Source organism: Xyrauchen texanus, chromosome 3 (assembly GCF_025860055.1).
Source record: "Xyrauchen texanus isolate HMW12.3.18 chromosome 3, RBS_HiC_50CHRs, whole genome shotgun sequence".
NCBI classification, from domain to species: domain Eukaryota; kingdom Metazoa; phylum Chordata; class Actinopteri; order Cypriniformes; family Catostomidae; genus Xyrauchen; species Xyrauchen texanus.
The window spans coordinates 13,941,490-13,962,695 of NC_068278.1; the positions used below are offsets into that span (position 1 = coordinate 13,941,490).

General features: G+C 37.2%; 1 protein-coding gene across 4 annotated transcripts in view; it reads left to right on the forward strand.

Annotated features, from left to right (window-relative positions):
• Positions 1-1,925: 1,925 nt before the first annotated feature.
• The window catches only part of LOC127623938 (CAP-Gly domain-containing linker protein 2-like), a 54,211-nt gene continuing 34,930 nt past the window's right edge, over positions 1,926-21,206 (forward strand). For 2 of the 4 annotated variants that reach the window (XM_052098528.1, XM_052098534.1), the window contains exons 1-3: positions 1,936-2,059; positions 3,639-3,847; positions 17,904-18,415. In XM_052098528.1, coding sequence (XP_051954488.1) covers positions 3,733-3,847; positions 17,904-18,415 — 627 coding nt within the window. In that variant the 5' untranslated portion in view covers positions 1,936-2,059; positions 3,639-3,732. Of the gene's footprint in view, positions 2,060-3,631; positions 3,848-17,903; positions 18,416-21,206 lie in introns of all 4 variants that reach the window. The other 2 variants (XM_052098523.1, XM_052098518.1) reach the window with 2 other exon arrangements.

Here is a 21,206-nt window from a genome sequence, read left to right on the forward strand (position 1 = left end):
GAAAAATGGTCTGTAAATGGAGATGATTTAGTACTGTGGCTTCCAGGGGAGGAATTGCCATAGGGAGAACCAGGACTCCCCTCCCCCCAAAGGAGGATCAACCAGTTATTAAATTCAAGGTTTCACTTACTTTTTCAACATCACTGTGAATGTTTAATGGGATGTGTTCAATAAAGACCTAAAATATTATAACTGTTTGTGTGTTGTTAGCTTAAGCACATTGTGTTTGTGTTTTATGAAGATTACTTCCACACTGAAATTTCATGAGATGCAACTGGCTGTCAAACACATATTGAGCTACACATAACACATAAGAGACAAATAAGCTACACGTATATACTGTATTATCTCAGGCACTTATTGAGTCTAAATATCTTACATAATTTCAGTAACACACCCAAATGACAATAGTCAAATCATACTGTTCGTGTGTTACACTTGCTATAGTTTACTTCTGCATTGCTTCTTCATTAAATAATATTGTCAAATGTAAATCAAGTCAATCACTGACACATCAGCGCCACCTTGAGTAAGAAATGGCATGTATGAGTACACGTATATGGGGTATTGATAATTCACAATGGCCACACAGAAAAGTAGTTACAGTAGTTATTTGTATGAATAGAGTACTCATTTGTCTTGTAATAAACAAAGAAATAGATATTTTGTAATAGTAAACTTATATCTATATTAAATAATCATAAAAATAGGATTTATGGAATCGCAAGCCCCCACACCCTCGACACTAATAAATACAGTATCTCAACTTTTGTCGATTAGGCAGTTATAAGAATATATATATTGCAATTTTGCCTCTTTTTTGTTACATTATTCAAAAGAGAAATGTTGAGGAATACACAATAGGTGTGGGCCTAATTCCAAAACATGAATGAGGTCCTAACTTGTAACTTTAGTTTGTAACTAAAGATACAATGTATGCATTAAAGGTGCAGTCAGTAATTTGTCTTTGTGTCATCTAAGACTTACACTGACACCTAGTGGATTGGATGCAGCATCATTTAAAATCAATAGTTTTCAGTTTCAGATGTCATTGTAGAAATTTTGTTTTCACAGTCAGCCATGATGACGTTAATCAATGAGTGAAAGAGTCAAATAACAGGACGGTTACTGAGATTATGTGAGTAGTATTTGGCAAGCCGAGTAATCTCAGTAACCATCCTGTTATTTGACTCTATTGATTGATTTATTCATACAGCCCCCATGTATGGATCCCCTCCATGTAGAATAAAACAGATTTTATAAGGTTACTGATATGACTGGAGTCTTAATTTTAATGTGAATGGTCATGATTTCCTACATACATTGCAAAATTACAATTCATGTACAATTCATATTTAGAAGAAAAAATGAATGAGTGCAGCTTTAAAGGGGTGATGAAAGTCCATGACCGGAAGTGGATAAATTCCACAGCAGCTGGACTTCGAGTTTCCGGCTGCTAAACGGATGTCCATGAATGGGCATGATTGAGGCATGTTTCATTCTGGATTTGGGTCACAAAACAGGTCAAGCTATTAATTCAGTGGTCATCAGCAGAAAGCTAAATTAATGTATATATGGTATGTCTTAATCATCATTTCGTTTCGTTTTATTTTTAAACCAAAACGCAAATACATACATATATCTACTCCATAACATAGATATAATAGAGTCTCCTCCTTGATAGTAAACTACGTTGACAAAAATCTTCTTAATGACTCCTTAATGAAGAATGCGCGCTACTGACAAACTCTGAGGGTATGTTTGTAGCCCCGACAGTATGCAGCTGGTTAGGGACAGAAGAACTACATTTCTGTACAAGTGCTTTCCTAAAATGAGCCGGTGTCTGTGAGCTTCGCATCCTGCCCCACTCCCACTTCCAGCTTCAGCTCAGCATCCATATTTTTCGCATCCGTGTGTGTGTGTATGCGCGAGAGTGAGAGTGAAGGGAGTGGCAGACGCCGACAAACCTCATGCCGGGAAGCCGACGGATCATCCCAGCACTGAACATCGGAAGTTAGTCGGCGCCGACTTCTTTTTATTTGGTTTTGGACTTTATAAGGTAATAGTCTTGTTTGCGAGAGCGAATCGCGATTTTGTCGCGTGACAGGGGCGCAAGAAGACGGTGGTCGCGAGCACGCCGCAGTGAAGAGCCAAAACAATAGAGCTGCAGAAATGATAATTTACACATACATTTTCGTCTCGTTTTATATTTATTACGCTTAAAATTTCATTATTGCATTGTCATGAGGTGGCATTCACTTCTTGTGTTTTTAACGGAGAAAATTTTGGGTTTGGACGGTAGCTTTAATAATGACAGCATATTGAAACTGCCGACCTCAATGGATAATAGGTCTATCTCACAGATCTGGCTGGAATACCACTAATGACCTTGTTGTTATGTTGCTGATTTTATCACATAGCCTTGAAAATATTCATTTAATACACGGATTCACAGTCTGTTACACCGTGTCAAACGATTCAGCAATGGTGTCGATTGCATTGGAACAATGTTACAGCCTGTTCCAAATGAAACAGTGATTTTAGTTATTCTTTACCCTAAAGCATCATATTATTGACAGTGTAGCTCAGCAATATCCTGCTGTGTGTATTAACTGGCATGGGGCATGCAAGGCCATCCATAGTGTATAGTAAATGTAACATTATTACTCCATTATTGCAGATCTATGCAGATGGCACATACACAGTGTTGGAAGGGTTACTTTTGAAATGTATTCCACTACAGATTACAGAATAGATGATGAAAAATGTAATTTGTAATGTATTTCATTACATTACTCAAGGTCAGTAACGTGTTCTAAATACTTTGGATTACTTCTTCCGCACTGGCAAATTTTTTCACTTGTTTTGACAATAAAATCTCTGCCAGTACAGGAAGACAAAATACACATGTAAAAAATACATTCTTTGAAAAACCTAAATATCTTATGCAGTGTTGTTTCTAAAACAAGATCAATCAAATTTATCTTGTTTTAAAGATTTTTAGATGTTTTTACAGGAAAGCAATACAAAAATTATTATCAGGAATATGATTTTTGTCCTAATATCAAAGGTTATAAAAGGACAAATTAATTATGATACAACGTGAATTTTCTTGATAAAAAAATATGATCATGTCTGGTAACATGTGCATGTATAATGGCTAGAAATAACATTTTAGCTTAGCGTAAAGCTGATAATTTACACAAGGTTTATTTCTATTTCTTCTGCTCCAAACTTACTTCAGACGTACTTCTCTGTCTGCTCGTATGAATGTAACGCATCATAAGAAAGTGTTTCACCGCTGTTCAAATGCACTTTGATTGCATCATTTATATGAATAAATGTTTTCCATCTGAAAGGACTAAATATTAAATTAAACAAATGACAATCAAATGCAATGTAATCTCTTCAGTAATCAAAATACTCTTTGAATTTAACTGTATTCTGATTACCAATTATTTAAATTGTAACTGTAGTGGAATACAGTTACTTTTGTATTTTAAATACGTAATCCTGTAATTCATGTATTCCATTACTCCCCAACCCTGAACATACAGTACTCCTTTATTAAAGAACTAGGCTAATGAGATTTGTGTAGTTGCAATGATTATTGAACGCTTATGATGTTCAGTCCGCAGGTAGAATGGAGACGGATATTCGCCATCCTCACATTTAGTGCCTCGACAAAAACCCTCAATTGCTGTGAAACTTGAAGTTTCTCCGGTGGACATAATGAACGTGCTGAAGTCCAGTGGCTTGAAGATCCCTGGCAGGGGTCCCAAACACTCCAGTCCAGTGGGACGAACAACTGTCGCCCCATCCACCAGTCCTGCAGCTCAGAAAGATAGTAAGTCAGCTCCTTCTGTGCCTTGCCTGCCTCCAGACCCACTGGATGTAATGATGCCATACTTCATTATCATATTACCCAACAGTAGTCACACAGAATCTGCAGACTTTTTTTGCATTTTCTGTATTGATTTTGGTGGAAACTCTGCAGAATTCTGCACAATGGATTTACACTTGGTAAAATGTGGTAAATCGAGCTTAGAGGACTATATGTTTTAAGACCCCATGAAATCAGTGGATGAATATTTCCTATTAATATATAGGAACCTTTTCTGTATAATTCCCAAATGGGAAAGATTGGGTTGGACATAGAGGAAGCCAGTAGACTGTGATTTGCTTCTCACTAATTCCTTGTTGTATAAGGGGGAGGGGGCATTCTCATTCTTGAGAACATTTGATTGGACAAAATCTGTGTGGTGAAACAATGCAAGATGAGTCATCAATATTTTTGGTCCGTTTTCCCAGAAGAGAAAGACTCTAAACTTCAAATGCATAAATTTGCTATAAGTTAATTTGTCAGCTTTTGGAGTGGATATAACATGATAAAATGTGGTACATGGAGCTTAGAGAACTATATATTTAAAGACCCCATAAAATTAGCATATGATCTAAGTTTTTCTATTTTGTGTTGACATATATACTATTGAAATATAGGAAAATTTTCGGTATAATTCCAAAATATGAAAGCTTGGATGGGACATATCGCAAGCCAGTAGACTTTACTAGTTACGTCACAGCTGCAAACTGTGATTTGCTTCTTGCTATTTGATAGTTGTTTTGGGGGTGGGGGTTGGGTGGCATTCATATTCTTGAGAGCATTTGATTGGACAAAAATCTGTGTGGTGAAACAAGATACATTTTAAATGCATAAATCTGCTAAAAGTTCATTTGTTAGTGTTACGAGTTTTACAGCATGGGCAAGGAGGATGCTGGAACCAGCTGAACAACAATGTAAACTTTAATGACAGAACATAACTGAAACATAACATAAAAGTGCTCTGCAGCAAACAAAACAAAGATGCAATTACACAACATGTGCACGTCTCTCTCTCTCTCTCTCTCTCTCTCTCTCTCTCTCTCTCTCTCTCTCTCTCTCTCTCTCTCTCTCTCTCTCTCTCGAACTTGCATCCCTGTCCCTCCTTATCTCTTTCCCGCTTATTAGACAAATCAGCACCGGGTGTGCGTCATCACGGCCCGGCCACGCCCTCCTCCTCGCCACAGTCAGCTTTCAGAATACACTAGCATAGTGGTTCTCAACTGGTGGGTTGTGACGCAGGTCTGTTCTGATAGGGTTGCATACAACTGGATAAACAATGCTAAATACAAAAATAAAATTAATCTAACAATATAATGCATAATTAATCAATTTAGGATCGATGCGTTTTTCACGACTTGATAATCAGAAAATGTTCCTGATGATTATCGATATATATAGTTTTTTTAGATATCAATAAGGCTACTCATTGCACAATAGTCTTTGTCTCTTCAAACATAATTTTCAACACAAATTTGGTTAAGGTGTGAGCGGCAGAGTAAATTAAAGGGGGTTGCATATCGCACGCATCTGGTGGACGACATTGCGCATTCTAAAATTAAAAACAATTATTTTCTATGAAGGTACACATACTGCTGCCACTTGCCGTCTCAAAATTCTGCAGCGCCACAGAGCTCAACTTGCATAATTTTAGATTAAATTCCCAAATCATTAGCAAAAGGACATAGATTATTTACTGTAGCCATGGCTGGATGATATATTGTTTATATGCATCTTTCTACCTATACAATGTATTTTCAGCTACAAGTATGTCTTTTTGTCAATTGACAGCTTGAACGAAACCTAATCATAGCTACATACAGAATAAAATGCATAATGCATAAAAAATTATAATCGTTCAGTTTGTGCAGTTACACCAGTTTCATACACTAACCTGCAAACTCATCAACATCACTTGATAATTCTTGAAAAATTATAAAAACCTTCATGATGTTTGTGTGGATGGTGACTAGATCCACAACTTAGTTTCGACCAAGCAGCTCTAAAATAAGTTTGGAACAAACCGGTGTGATCTGCACTCGCACTGCTGTTTACCAGCAGAGAGGGACTAGAGGGACTGGAGAGGTTGTCATAATGAAACGGCTGCGCATCACAATTTCAACATCTCAATAGCTTTATATTTTATGTTACAAGGATTCAAATAATCACAAAATGAAAGTTTAAAGTTAACCTTATGCCTTTTTTGATGCAGCTATGTTTTCTGATGACAAACAAATAATGTATAAATTAGTAAGTCCATTTGATCCTTACCCCATTCCATCTGTTACTCATTCTCTTCACTTCCTAAGGCTGCAAGTGGAAGAACTAGTTTTTAGGAACCATCTATGCAAACTCAGAATTCCTTGCAGCATTGCAATTTAAACAACTTGGCGGTGCACATATCTGTTATATCTGTTATAATATATAATCTGCCCCCCAGTGTGTCTACTGTGAAGTGTAAGGTGACATTTTATTTTAAATTAAGCATGCATTAAATTACCCACACTGGGGGATCCGTCAGTACAGTAAGAACTCACGTGTGAAGAGGTTAAAGGGATAGTTCACCCAAAAATGAAAGTTCTCTCATAATCACCCTGACTTTGCATGACTCAGCAGAACACATACAAAGATTTTTAGAAGGATATTTCTGCTCTGTAGGTCCTTACAATGCAAGTGAATGGTGGCCAGAACTTTAAAGCAAAAAACAAAAGAAGCACATAAAGGCAGCATAAAAGTAATCCATATGACTCCAGCGGTTTAATGCATATCTTCAGAAGTGATATGATAGTTGTGGGTGCGAAACAGGTCAATATTTAAGTCCTTTTTCACTATCAATCTCCACATTCACTTTCACATTATTCTTCATTCGTTTTTGGCAATTCACAGTCTTTTAACATATCACCACCTACTGGGTAGGGAGGAGAATTTACAGTAAAACATGACTTAAATATTGATTTGTTTCTCACCCACACCTAGCATATAACTTCAGAAGACATGGATTAAAACACTGGAGTTGTGAATGACTTTTATGCTGCTTTATGAGCTTTTTGAACGTGTTGGGTCCCCACTTGAAGTCTAAGTAAAATCTGGTCCCTGAAGTTGAATCTGATCAGTTGGGAATCACTGCATTAGCATATACTGTCGATATCCTCAAAATTAACAGACATAGACTAAGTAAAAAAACATCCACTTTGTTTTCATGTGATCTTTATTAAACAAAAGCGTTGGTGAAAGTTAATGGCTTTGTAAGTGAAAGGGTGTTCCAATTTGCTGAGCCACTGCTTAATGCAGATATGGGAATCACTGACATGAATTGATCACTTAACTGTTCCAAGAAGTGATGCTTCTGTGTGCTCTTTGCAAAAGTGTAGACTGCTTAAGGGCATTAATGGGTGCTGATTGATTTAAGCCCTATAGGTTTGATCTGGTTTGTGGTTTAATGTGGATAATTATCGTTTAAATCAGATGACAAGCCCTGACACTTGTGACACAGACATTAGTTATATAAATCACAGCGAGTTAATCCAGCCTCACTGATGTGGCTGACCTCACAGACAGCCACAACGAAACCAGACCATGTAATTTACATTAGTTTTTATGTCACACAGATGTTGTCATGGTTCAAGCAGACTGTGGAATGCTTTGTTCACACACACACACACACACACACACACACACACACACACACACACACACACACACACACACACACACACACACACACACACTCACACACACTCATGTAGTGTTTTCATGTTTTATGAGGACTTTCCATAGACATAATGGTTTTTATACTGTACAAACTTTATATTCTATCCCCTAAACCTAACCCTACCCCTAAACCTAACCCTCACAGAAAACTTTCTGCATTTTTACATTTTCAAAAAACATAATTTAGTATGATTTATAAGCTGTTTTCCTCATGGGGACCGACAAAATGTCCCCACAAGGTCAAAAATTTCGGGTTTTACTATCCTTATGGGGACATTTGGTCCCCACAAAGTGATAAATACACACACACACACACACACACACACACACACACACACACACACACACACACACACACACACACACACACACAGGAAGTGCAGTTTTGGAGAGTGAAAATCAGTCAGTAGTTGCACTGCTGGTCATGTTCTGTCATCATTTACTCAGCCTCATATTGTTACAAACCCATTTGACTTTCTTCCATGGGTGATGTTTTTTTTTTTCATACAATGAAAGTGAATGGTGACTGAGGCATTATTCTGCCTAACATCTCAATTTGTGTTCAACGGAAGAAAGTCATACAGGTTTGTAAGAACATGAGGGTGAGTGAAGTGAACGATGACAGAATTGTCATTTTTGGGTGAACTATGCCTTTAACACAACTTCATATTTGATATTTGTGAAGTTTAAAAAGTCATAGTGCACAAAACAGTGTTTTCAGTCTTCCTATGTCAATGTACTGCCCTTAAATTCATTTTGTGCCACCTCTACTAACAATATTTGTTTTACTTTTAACTAAAGCAGCTTATGATATTTATGATAGCATGGGTACAATGTGGTTGCCTGCTCTTTTGTAAATTTCACTCCATGGTAATAGTGTGTCGTGTTCTGTGCTCTAAAACTAGCGGTCTGTGTTGCTAGGAAAATGTGCACTAGCATTAATCATAGTCCTCTGGCTTTTCTCAGAGACAGTATGCAGAGTGTGTGCTTGTGTCACAAAATGTGATTTTAGGAAAGTTCTTTTAAAAAAAGTTTAATATCAATTCATTAAAAATGATTTCAACAATCAGAAATATTTGCTTTTTAATAGGCCATAGTGGTACGAAGATTAGTCCATTAGCACTCTTCTTACACTACTTAAGAAGATGTCAATTTTGGATTAAATCTTTTGCATCTTTTTGTAAAGGGATAGTTCACCCAAAAATGTTAATTATTTTATTATATACTCCAAACCTGTATGACTCTCATTCTTAGATGGAATACATATAGTATTTATCTAGTAGAATGTCTAAGTTGCTCATTTCTTTACATTCAAAATGTCAATACTTCCATTGTATGGAAAAGAGCAGCATTGGCAGCTCATTTGTGGGTGAAGTAGATTTAAGTATTTCAGATTAACATTTGATCATATTTTAAATGTCATACCAAATAATATTGTGCCACACCATCAAAAATATTCTCAAAATTAGACGTTATTCTTACCCAGAAACATACGTTATACTGTATCTATCAGCTAACATATGGTATTTAAAAACTAATAGAAACAAAATATCCAGGATGCAAGAATGTAAGATAATGTATTGATATTTGTAAAGCAAAATTAATATAATCTAAATATTTTTCTTATATATATATATATATATATATATATATATCGTATATATATATATATATATATATATATATATATATATATATATATATATATATATATATATATATATATATATATATATATATATATAATGTTATAATATAATAATATTAATATACCCACAGCATTTTTATAATTCCTGCCCAAACTCATGCTATTGGTAGAGCCAGTCTTGCCATTTTTGATGTTTTGATAGAGCCATATTTTATATACTTTTTGGGGGAAATACAAATGGCTTACTTATAGCTGTCTCTGCACATTAAGCTGGGACAGGATGAAGTATTTTAAAGGTGCAGTCAGTAACTTGTCTGTGTGTCATCTTGGAGTTACACTGACACCAAGCGGCTTGGATGCAGCATCATTTAAAATCAATAGTTTTCAGTTTCAGATGCCAGTTTAGGAATGTATTATTCACAGTCAGCCATGACATGACTTTAATTAATGAGTGAAAGTGTCAAATAACAGGACGGTTACTGAGATTAAGTAGTATTCGGCTGGTCATGTGATTCAAACATGGCAGCCCCCATGTGTGGACCCTCTCTGTGTAGAATAAAACAGCTTTTATAAGGTTACTGATATGAGTCTTTATTTTAAAGTGAGTGCTCATGATTTCCTACATATATTGCAAAATGTATGAGTGCACATTTAACATCGAAAAAATATTTAGACATCACAATAATACAACTGAAAATTGGTTGGTCTTTGTACTTCCTTTCTAAGTGGGCAGTCCATGTTTAGAAGCTACAGTGTGCACCAGACTTTGTGCCGACTGTCAAGTGTCTTGCTTGTGAAACTACTTATGTAAAATGCTGTGTTGTGTTTCAGCTAGGCATGTAATGCCTGTATACTAATCATTAAAATGGTTTAGAATAAAAGTTGAATTGTCAAATTTTTTTTCTGTTTAAATTATTTCTCATATCCCATCTTATTATGAAGAAACAACTATAAGTAAGCAATTGTAAGTGAATTTTCCCGAAAAGTGTAGCCTAAATGTGTTAGATCTTTGGTGCTATCAAGCGTTGAACTTTTTGATTGAGCATTCTGACCAGCATAGCATCAATTGCTCAATCAATTGCGTGAGTATGGGGCAGGTCTCTCTGTTTGTTCAACCAATGGAAGAAAAGAGGAACATTCAGGAAACTATTATATATAATCTTTATTTCAGCACTTCAGTTGGTGACGCTAAAGCCCCAGAGGTGGGTAGAGTAGCCAAAAACTGTACTCAAGTAAAAGTATGATTACTTCAAAAACACAATTACTCAAGTAGAAGTAAAAGATCTAACATAAATAATTACTTGAGTAAGAGTAAGAAAGTATCCAATTAAAAGAGTACTCAAGTAGTGAGTTACTCGTTACTTTCACAAATGTCATAATAGACATGTACTCCCCTATATTCCATTACATAATACACATTAAACATGTACTACAGAATTATTATTATTATTGTAAATTCTGTCATTATTCACCATCATGTTGTTCCAAACCCATATGACTTTCTTCCACACAACACAATAAGGAGAAATTAGACCTAATGTTTGTGTCACTATTTACTTTCAGTGAATGTTTTTTTTTTATATATATATATATATTGAAAGTGAATGGTGACTGAGACTGTCAGTCCCTAATATTCTGTCTTACATATTTTGTGTTCCACATAATACAAAGCCTCACACTGGTTTGGAACAACATGAGGGTAGAGAAATGATGTCTGAATATTAAATTATGGGAGAGAAATCACTTTAAAGAGATAGTTTACCCAAAAATGAAAATTCACTCATCATTTACCCTCATGCCATCCCAGATGAGTATGACTTCCTTTCTTCTGCAGAACACAAATTAAGATTTTTAAAAGATTATTTTAGTTCTGTAGGCCAAAATTTGGTGCTCCAAAAAGCACATGAAGGCAGTATAAAAGTAATCCATAAGACTCCAGTAGTTAAATTCATGTTTTCAGAAGTGATATAATAGGTGTGGGTGAGAAACAGATCAATATTTGTCATTTTTTCCTAGACAGCAGGGGGCGATATGCAGAGAAGAATGTGAATCACCAAAAACACAAGAAGATTGTGAAGGTGATCTGTTTCTCTGTTTCTCATCCACACATATCGCATCGCTTTTGAAGATATCCTATGGATTACTTTTATGCTTATGTTTGTTTAGCTTTAAAATGTTGCCACCAGAGTATGTGAGTGGAGTGGAGCGGCAACAATTTCCCCTCCACGCTTAAAGCATTCTTTAATCACTCCGCTCTAGCTCCACTCTGGGTTGTCCATTTCCCGCTCCTGGATTAGAGAAGCACCGCTCTGTGTTCGCTCCATGGCCAGATTAGCTCCTAACTACATTGCATTATATGGACCTACAGAGCTGAGAAATTCTTCTAAAAATCTACATTTCAGTTCAGCATAAGAAAGAAAGTTATACACATCTGGGGTTGCATGAGGGTGAGTAAATAATGAGAATTGTAATTTTTGGGTGAACTATCCCTTTAAGGGCTCTTGTCAGATCTGGATGAATTTGTCAATAAGAAGAGAGGTTTGGAAACATTTCTAGTAATTATTACAGTGAAAACATGAAAATGTCCCACAAGGACATTATATATAATGCTGAAATATAATGCCTTTTTTACTACATCATAACTTTTAAAGTCCTGTGTGGATACTTATTTCAGATTAGATACAGTTTTCATTTTCGTAAGTATTTAGATAATTAGTTCTGTACAGCAGTACCGCAGCTCTCTAAATGCAGAGTACGCAGCCAACGTAGGGCACCAACTCCGGTCGTGGAACACTCGCTGTTTCTGAAACTGCCCCCTAACGACTATATAGTGCACTATTTCGAGTTTTTGCTATTTTGTAGGAGTATCTGAATTCTGAGTGAGCCATTCATTCCCTACTTTTGTTCACTCATTCTTACCCATAATGCACTCTAATTTTGAGTGTACATTTCAAGTACACTCGATGATGGTTAATTTCCCATAATCCACCACGGGGAAGACATCCGAGCTAGGAGTTTACTGCTTCCTTCACTCCTGCAATGTTTTATTTCATGCTGAATGTAGTAAATTAGTTTTTGACAAATCATTACTGGATTAAAATAACATAATAACATATAGAGAGACAAAACATACAGATACGTTTTAAAATGTACTCTTTATTTGATCAAATGTGTTTACTCTTAATATTAACACACAGTATATATTAAAAATGACAAACAGAATGAAGAGTTATTGTATTACTATATTATTTAATAAGAATAACAAGGCCCAAGTATTTAAAAATTTCATATGTAACGTTTCTGCTCCAGCCCCAGAGCTCCGACACTCATGTCCGAATTCACTCATTTTGTTCACTTACTGCTGAGATATAGTGCACTAACTGCCATTCACTATATAGGAAATAGTGAATGAGTGAATGATTTCGGACACAGCCACTCTCGTCGCGATGATTGCCTTGTACACAGAACACGTGCATGCGCAGAAATGCTGTCTGTTTGCGCTCCAGTTGTCGATCACGGGAATGGCAGTAATTTACACTTCACTTGGATGTTTAAATGGATTTATACAGTTAATCCGCCTGATGTAGCTGCAATAGTTTCCAGTACCCCCGCGAGGGCGTGGAGTAAATGCATAAATACTGCTTATGACATGCAGGACAAAGCACACTGATATATTGCTGCACAGATTTAAATATGTACACTTAAACTGATGTCATCAGAGCCCAGTTACAGAATCACCCTGAAAATTACATCTCATTACTCAGAAAAGCCCTCATTAGAATTAGAGCCAAAGTTTACCTCGGCATGCTGCCTGAAGTTGGAGCTGTGACTTTAATCTTGAAATATGAGCTTGTCTTGGTGTTAAATGAAGGCATTGCATGATGAAACAATTCTTTTTTTACTGTGTAGAGCGAAGAAAGTGTTTCACTTTGAAGAGTTTGATGCTGCTGCACTGATGACTTGAGTGTCAGTCTCATCACTCGTGGGAGCTTCTCATCGCGCGGAGCTGTGAACTTCCACTCTCGTAAAAGTCCCATTCAATAATCTCTCAATAAATGAAACCCAGTAATGTAATGACAGTAACGCCACACATTGTAAAGAAGTAAAAGTTAAAATAATTCATTAGAAATTTACTTGAGTGAGAGTAAAAAGTACCCACTTTTAAACCTACCCTAAAAGTAAAAATTTCCCCAAAATGTTACTCAAGTAAATGTAACGGAGTAAATGTAAGGAGTTACTACCCACCTCTGTCTGTAAGGAGGTATCCTCCCCTTCTAAACATGGAGGAGGGAGTGTTTGAGGTGGAGGAGTGATCCACAGAGTGTGTGTGTGTGTGTGTGTGTGTGTGTGTGTGTGTGTGTGTGTGTGTGTGTGTGTGTGTGCAGGGGGCGGTTATAGGCTGAGCTGGGGTCATTGTGTTAGCTTGTGCTGCTGAATGGTGGGATTCAGATAGTTGGAGGAGGATTGCAGGCACAATAGTGAAGTGAAGCTTGTGTTCTTCTCTTCCCCCTATATCACTCCTTTTTCCCTTTTTCCTCCCTCGCTAATCTACTGTTTCCGTAGCAACGCTGCCACTTTGGCAAGCAATGCACCAGAGCCTGAGCTCAAGCCCTGCAATCGGCCGGGACTTCATGAATGGGCCCAGTTTTCTCTAATAATGTAGTGCTCATGTATGCCACTCTGGTGTCACAGCACACATGCACAGACACTCTAGCACAGGGGTGCCCACACTTTCTTGTGTGATGATCTACTTTTAAATGACCAACTCAATAAGATCTACCAACTAAAAAAAACACAGTTTCATTTAAAATAAGAAAATGCTTGTTGGGACTACTGCATGTATCCCTACATGGAATTAATCTTCTGCTTAATAAAAAATATATAAAATGATGTTATAATATAATATATAATAATGTTCAATGTTGATATCATTCAGTTTTAAAACTAAAACCAAAACACCTACAGCACAATAGATTAAAATAGCCAGGGCATTTACCTTATTCTAATGACTTGCACTGAATGGAATCAGACAGTTTTGCATAATCCGGGCAGTAGCATCGCAATTTCGCGCTCTGTTCTCAGAAGTCCTTGGAAGGCGCATATGCGCAAACCTAGTTGTCATGGCAACTGAATAAACAAAACCTCGCCTGGTCAATATTTACTCGTCAAGTGCAAGTCAGACAGAAACTAAAAGAAGGAAAGACATTATATTTATTTTTATAAACATTTTACGAAAGTACATTTAAATTTTGTGCGATCTACTAGCATTGCCTTTGTGATCGACTGGTAGATCGCGATCGACGTGTTGGGCACCCCTGCTCTAGCACTAAATTTGTTTCACTGTGCTGCATGTGCTATACTGCTGTCCTGATATGTGCATGGCATTTTGTATTGTAATGGGGTAATCAGCTTGTGAAACAAGGGAGAACGATTCATGCAACAAACTTTGTTCTAAATACACATTTGAATAAGAATAAGAGATAACATTTTTTCTAAGCATGTGCATAAAACCTTGTGCAGCCAGGGTACCAAATTGACGTTAATTAACTAAATGAACTCATTTAATGTATGTACATTTTCCATCTGAACTGCAGGGTTTTTTGTGTTACCTAGGAACAGTACACTATTCCCTTGCATAGTTTTTATTTACTGACACTGGTGTGCCTATGCTCTATGTTAATTCTGTGGCTCTACAACCAAGTAAAGTAGGAAATTTGGCTCTTGTTGTGCCAAGCACTGAATTCCAGTGAAGTTGAATTAGATTGTACTGTATCGCTACACAGATATCAATGTAATATTGTATCACCACGTCCCTGCTGATTCATACTCCAAGTCTACAGTATACTGACATACACATATACAGTATATCATTGTTGTTGAGTGGTACATCAGATATCTCCATGGTCAGTGATGGATGAATTGTGCAAACCTAATTTTCAACTCTGCACTTTTTGCACTGCAGCACATAGCAGTATTTGTTGTTTCAGCTTTTCTTGGAAAGACCTAAACCTAACTTTTTTGTGGCTGTAATTGTATGTTTGCTAGCCTATTCTCTGCCAAACAGAAGATTGTTTATATATTTCCATCAAGGCTGTTTACTCATCTGCCTCTGTGGGGTAAACTACTGACCCCAATAACAGTTGAATAACGTTTAAAACTCACGACACAGACCGTCTGTCAGCTCTCAGGACAAACCAGGGGAAAAAAGGTTACTCACTATTTAGTAAAAAATAGTAAATTAAATCAGGTGTTTTTGACATAAGAACCCAGAAATTTCTTGTTGATCAAGGAACACGTTGAAGCAATTGAGACACCAAAGCAGTCATTATTCCCCTCCCCCCAGCTAGAGTGATTCCTGACATCAATAGTACTACACAAAACACACGCACACATACTGAGGGATGAAGGCTGGCCGAACACATGCTAATTGATCTGTGTTGTTCACATATCATCACTGTATACTCCAAGCAAAATCAGCTAAATGGTGTGTGTAAAATGAGCCACATGTGCAGAACACTCTGTTTCATAAACCATGAAGCACAGGAATTCCATTGACCCAGATTTAGTCAGAATTTAGAGTGCTGCTCAGCCTAGCATGATGGCTGCAGTGACATCCAGACATAAGAAAAATGATGAAAATACACTCTGATGCAATGTGTTAAATGAGGTGAGTAACAAACTGACAACAGAAGTTTACATACACCTTAGACAAATACATTTAAACTCAGTTTTAATCATAGAAAACATTCCCTGTCTTAGGTCAGTTAGAATCACTACTTTATTTTAAGAATGTGAAATGTCAGAATAAAAGTAGATATAATATTTTTTTTCACCTTTTATTTATTTGATCACATTCCCAGTGGGTCAGAAGTTTACATACACTTTATTAGTATTTTAAATACTGAATTTAAGTATTTTTAAACGTTTAATAACTTGGATCAAACATTTTGGGAAGCCTTCCACAAGCTTCTCACAATAAGATTCTAGAAATTTAAGCCCACTCCTCCAGACAGAACTGGGAGACGAAGTGTGTCTCCTTCCGGAGCGGTATGATGGCTGCGTGGTCCCATGGTGTTTATACTTGCATACTGTTGTTTGTACAGTGGTACATCAGACCCACTGGAGTTGTGATTTAGTTAATTAAAAATGAAGCAATCTGCCTGTAAACAATTGTTGGAAAAATTGCTCATGTCATGCACAAAGTAGATGTCCTAAAAGACTTGCCAAAACTATAGTGTGGCAGGGCGGAGGGCGGGGCCGGATCGTGATCCTACACACCCGGTCCCGTATTAGGCTAATTAAGCCACCGTGAGGGATAAAGGTCGACTGCAGAGGATCGTGCGGGAGAGAGAGATCATTAATGGACATGTCCGTCATATGTGTGTGTTTATGTTGTCTTTTAAGTTTATCATTAAACTATTATTTATATTGGAAAGCCGGTTCTCGCCTCCTCCTTTCCATTGATCCTGTTACACACATGACGGACATGTCCGTTAACGATCTCTCTCTCCTGCACGATCCTCTGCAGTCGACCTTTATCCCTCACAGTGGCTTAATTAGCCTAATACGGGACCGGGTGTGTAGGATCATGACCCGACCCGCCCTCCGCTCTGCCACATATAGTTATATATAATATTAAATCTGTGGAATGGTTAAAAAATTTGTTTTAATGATTTCAACCTACGTGTATGTAAACTTTTGACTTCAACTGTATGCCATGAATACAGATAAATTCAGGAGACCAGTGTTACTATAAATGTTTTATAATTGACACCCGATGCACAGTTAAAGTCTTATACACACTTATCATTAAAGTTCTTTGATATGCTGTCAAGGGAATGAGGATCATTTCTGGTTTTATGTAGACTTTCATAACAGAGTGTGTGATTTCAATAAAAGCACTTGTAATACCACCATGGTGGGATCAGATGGTAATACCATAAGACAGTACTTATAAACCATTATTGATTAACATATTCACCTACCTTGGTATTACCATGGTTTCTGTCCAAAAACTTGCTGTCGCAATGCTACAAGTCCAAAAACTTGGTATTACAGTGGTATGTGTTCATAAAATATGGTATTACATTGGTACAAGTCCAAAATAACAGGGTATTACCATATTACATGTTCAAAAAACCTGATATTACAATGGTGAAAGAACAAAAACCTGATATTACCAGGGTATATGTTCAAAGAGCATGGTGTTACAATGGAACAAGTCCAAATACCAGGTATTACAATGGTACATGTACACAAATAACATGGTATTACCACAGTACTTTTTTGTTAAGGGGGGGGGGGGGGCGGCACATAAATATTACTATTAACACTGCTGAAAAGAACAGCTTCGACCAGGATTTATGTTGGTTAATGATGGACCAGCATTTTAGCCATGCTGCGAATATCTTGTACCTTGTCAAATTGCCAATTAAAATGGCTGGTAGAAACATCAGTGTTCCAAGCTGGGGACCAGAATCCAAAAAACATCATATTCTACTGACCAGCTGTTGATGTGTGAAGAGAGTGTTTGCTGTGTCAGTTTCTTATTCTTGGAGACAGTTTAACATTGACAATAGATCTATTATAATTTATCAAGATACATTGAACATGTACTGAATCTTAATTTTTTATATTCTACTATTGAATCTTTCTCCTCTTTAGGTTGCCTCTACAAGCACACCACCCCCACCCCCAGCAGCAATGCCTCAGACAAGTCCAGTTCCAAAGCCTCTGAGGTAGGTGATGAGGTGGCGGGAGACTTTGTGGTGGGTGAGCGTATCTGGGTAAATGGAGTAAAGCCAGGAGTCATTGCCTATCTTGGAGAGACACAATTTTCCCCAGGACAGTGGGCAGGAGTGGTTCTCAATGACCTGGTTGGGAAGAATGATGGCTCGGTCAACGGGGTGCGTTACTTCGAGTGCCAGCCATTGCAAGGCATCTTCACCAGGCCTTCCAAACTTATGCGACAGCCCATCGGAGATGGCAGCGATGAGCTACAGCAGAACACACAGCCACAGGGAGGTGCAGGCGGCCAGCGTGTGGTCATGCCGCTTAGAGAAGGGATGCTCAACAGCTCCGTTAAGACCGGCAATGAGTCTGGATCCAACATGTCTGACAATGGGTCTGTGAAGAAGGGGGGAGAGAAGGACCTTAAGGTTGGAGATCGAGTGCTGGTGAGTGTTGAGTTTTTCACAGTGAGTGTGATGACTAAGAGTGCAAATACAAAGAACTCTATCTGGACCACTGCCGGCTGGGGTTTTTCAAGAGTAAAGATGCACAGATGTAACCTATCAGTGGCACCAAAAATGTGTACTTTGTTTTGGTGTCTGTAGTGTAGCCCCCAAATCTGCCTCTCAAAATACTACTAAACATATATATTTCAGGATATCATTCAGGAATTGTCCATCCAGAAAAGAATTATCGCTGCACAATTTGGGGAATAAGTCACAGTCTTTGAGGGTTAAAACTTAAAAAGATCAAACTCTTTGAATTCGCAAGTTTTAATCCAGTGTGTGCTGAGTGACTCCAGCCAGGTCTCCTAAGCAACCAAATTGGCCCAGTTGCAAGGGATGGTTGTTACATGGGGTAAACTCCTTGTGGTCGCGATCAGTGGTTCTTGCTGTCAATGGGGCATGTGGCAAGTTGTGCGTGGATCGCAGAGAGTAGCATGAGCCTACATATGCTGTGAGTCTCCGCGGTGTCATTCACAGCAAGCCACGTGATAAGATGCGTGGATTGACGGTCTCAGAAGTGGAGGCAACTGAGACTTGTCCTCCGCCACCCAGATTGAGGTGAGTAACCGTGCCACCACGAGGACCTAGCCACAAACAAACAAACTTATAAATAAAACAGTGAAAGAAAGAGGAAAAAAAACTAGAGCTGTCGGAATTAACGCAATAATAGCAAGCGATTCATTTAAAAAGTTGAATGCGTTAATTTTTCCTAATCGCATTTTATTTAATCGCAAAACACATTTACTTTTAGTACAGCATAAAAACTTGTTAGGAGGGCGGAACCTTTGTAATGTGTCCGCCTGGACCTCTTAGCACTATTATTTTATATACAAAACAATCCTAGATTGTACTTGCGATAGAAATCAAGTATTTTCTGCGCATGTTAATTACCACTGAAGCAAGCGAAGTCTTCACTATCACTCTTTTCCAATGGAGTTCAAAGCGGCGCTGGATGCTGGCATTGATGCTCTGACATGAATCATGAATGCAGCTTCAGGATTGCTATAGGAATGCGTATAGTCACAGTCTACCTGCAGATTAATATTGTGAAGGATGAGACCTTAAGAGATTAATGCCCATTGCAGTGAATACTAATTGGGACTAAAGCCATCTTTATTTTGCATTATAATAGATTTGTGAGTACACATAACATGTTTTTTAGTGGCACACACACTCTCTGAATGATAGCAGGGAGATTTGAGAGTGCACGTCCACACAGCAAAGGTGGCACAAAAGCTGCATCTGAAGTGGCAGTTAGGTTTATTTTTACAGAGCACAAATAAATGCTTTTACACAGCATTTGGAAATGCATAAATAATGTAATGAGATGAATATTTTAAATGTAAAATTATGAGCATAGAAATATGAAATTAATGAAAATATGAATGAATACTAACTCAACCTATGGGGACTAATTCTTTCAATAAGTCATCCTCCCAATTAGACTTTAGGAAATGTTTAATGTTACTTGAATTGGTGATATATTAGTGCATTTCTGTCTTGTTTATACTGTTGAATGGCTTTGTTTGGAAAATGTTAATCAAGCATTATATTTTTACTTATTGTTTTGTTTTCTTTCCTAAGATGGAAATTAATGCCTTTTGACTGGAAAATAAGTATATATTGTGTCAAATTTCATCATTTTTAAAATCTGCGATCAATCACGATTAACTACCAAAAAATATGCAATTTATTGCAATTAAAAATTGTAATCGACTGACAGCCCTAAAAAAAACTAAAAAACATATTCTCTATAGTCACATTGTACCTATCCACTGTGTACCTGTTTTTGATCACTTTGTGATAGAATCTCAGCCCACTATTCATCATCATAATTTTTGGAACCCAGTCAACTTGAATATTATATTATATTATATAATAATATAATATGTATTATATTGTTGCATTGTATCATATATCTGTTATAAAATCTTAACTTTGCACTGGGCATTGCTATGCTTGGCAGTGAAACCAAAGAATTCTAAGCCTTCAATGCTTGATTTTGGTGGACAACTGCAGAAAGAGTTTCTGTGTTGCTAAATTCACAACAGCTGGTTAGGGCCAGCTGGTTACGTGCTCCTCAGTCATATTTGGAATTACCCAAAAGTTAAATTAAAGTGAATCTGGAGCGCTTTATATATGACGCGCTCACGTAAACAATCGGAACCAAACTCTGAGCGCATCTGTTACTCTGAGCATGAGATGGCAGTGGTTTCCCTAAGATTTTTTTTTTCAGCAATTGTGCTGTTGTGCACTTGCCATGAGCCCACAATTTCGGAGCCATATTTACAGATAGCTGTAGTAGTAACTTTCAAATAATGAAAGGCCTCAATGTAGAAAATTACTTTTTTTTATTAAACATAAATTCAAATAGATTATATAAACCAGGGGCGATTCTAGGACACTATAAGGTGTGTGCATATAATGTAATCCACTTTTGTTGCATAGATGGTGTTTTGTTTTTCAAACAGTTTTTACATCATTTACTGTAAAAAAAAATAAGTGGGCTTTTAAAAAAAAAAAATTATAGGATAGATAAAAGGGACTGGAATTTGAAGGAGAGAGAGGATTTGGATTTGGACAAATGAGTCTTACATATCAAGAGCACTACACCTCAGTGTTGTAGTCAAGTCACTAGATCTCAAGTCCGAGTCGAGTCCTCACTGCTCAAGTCCGAGTCCTAGTCAACAATATTGTGTCCGAGTCGAATCACCGATAACTGCATAGAAGT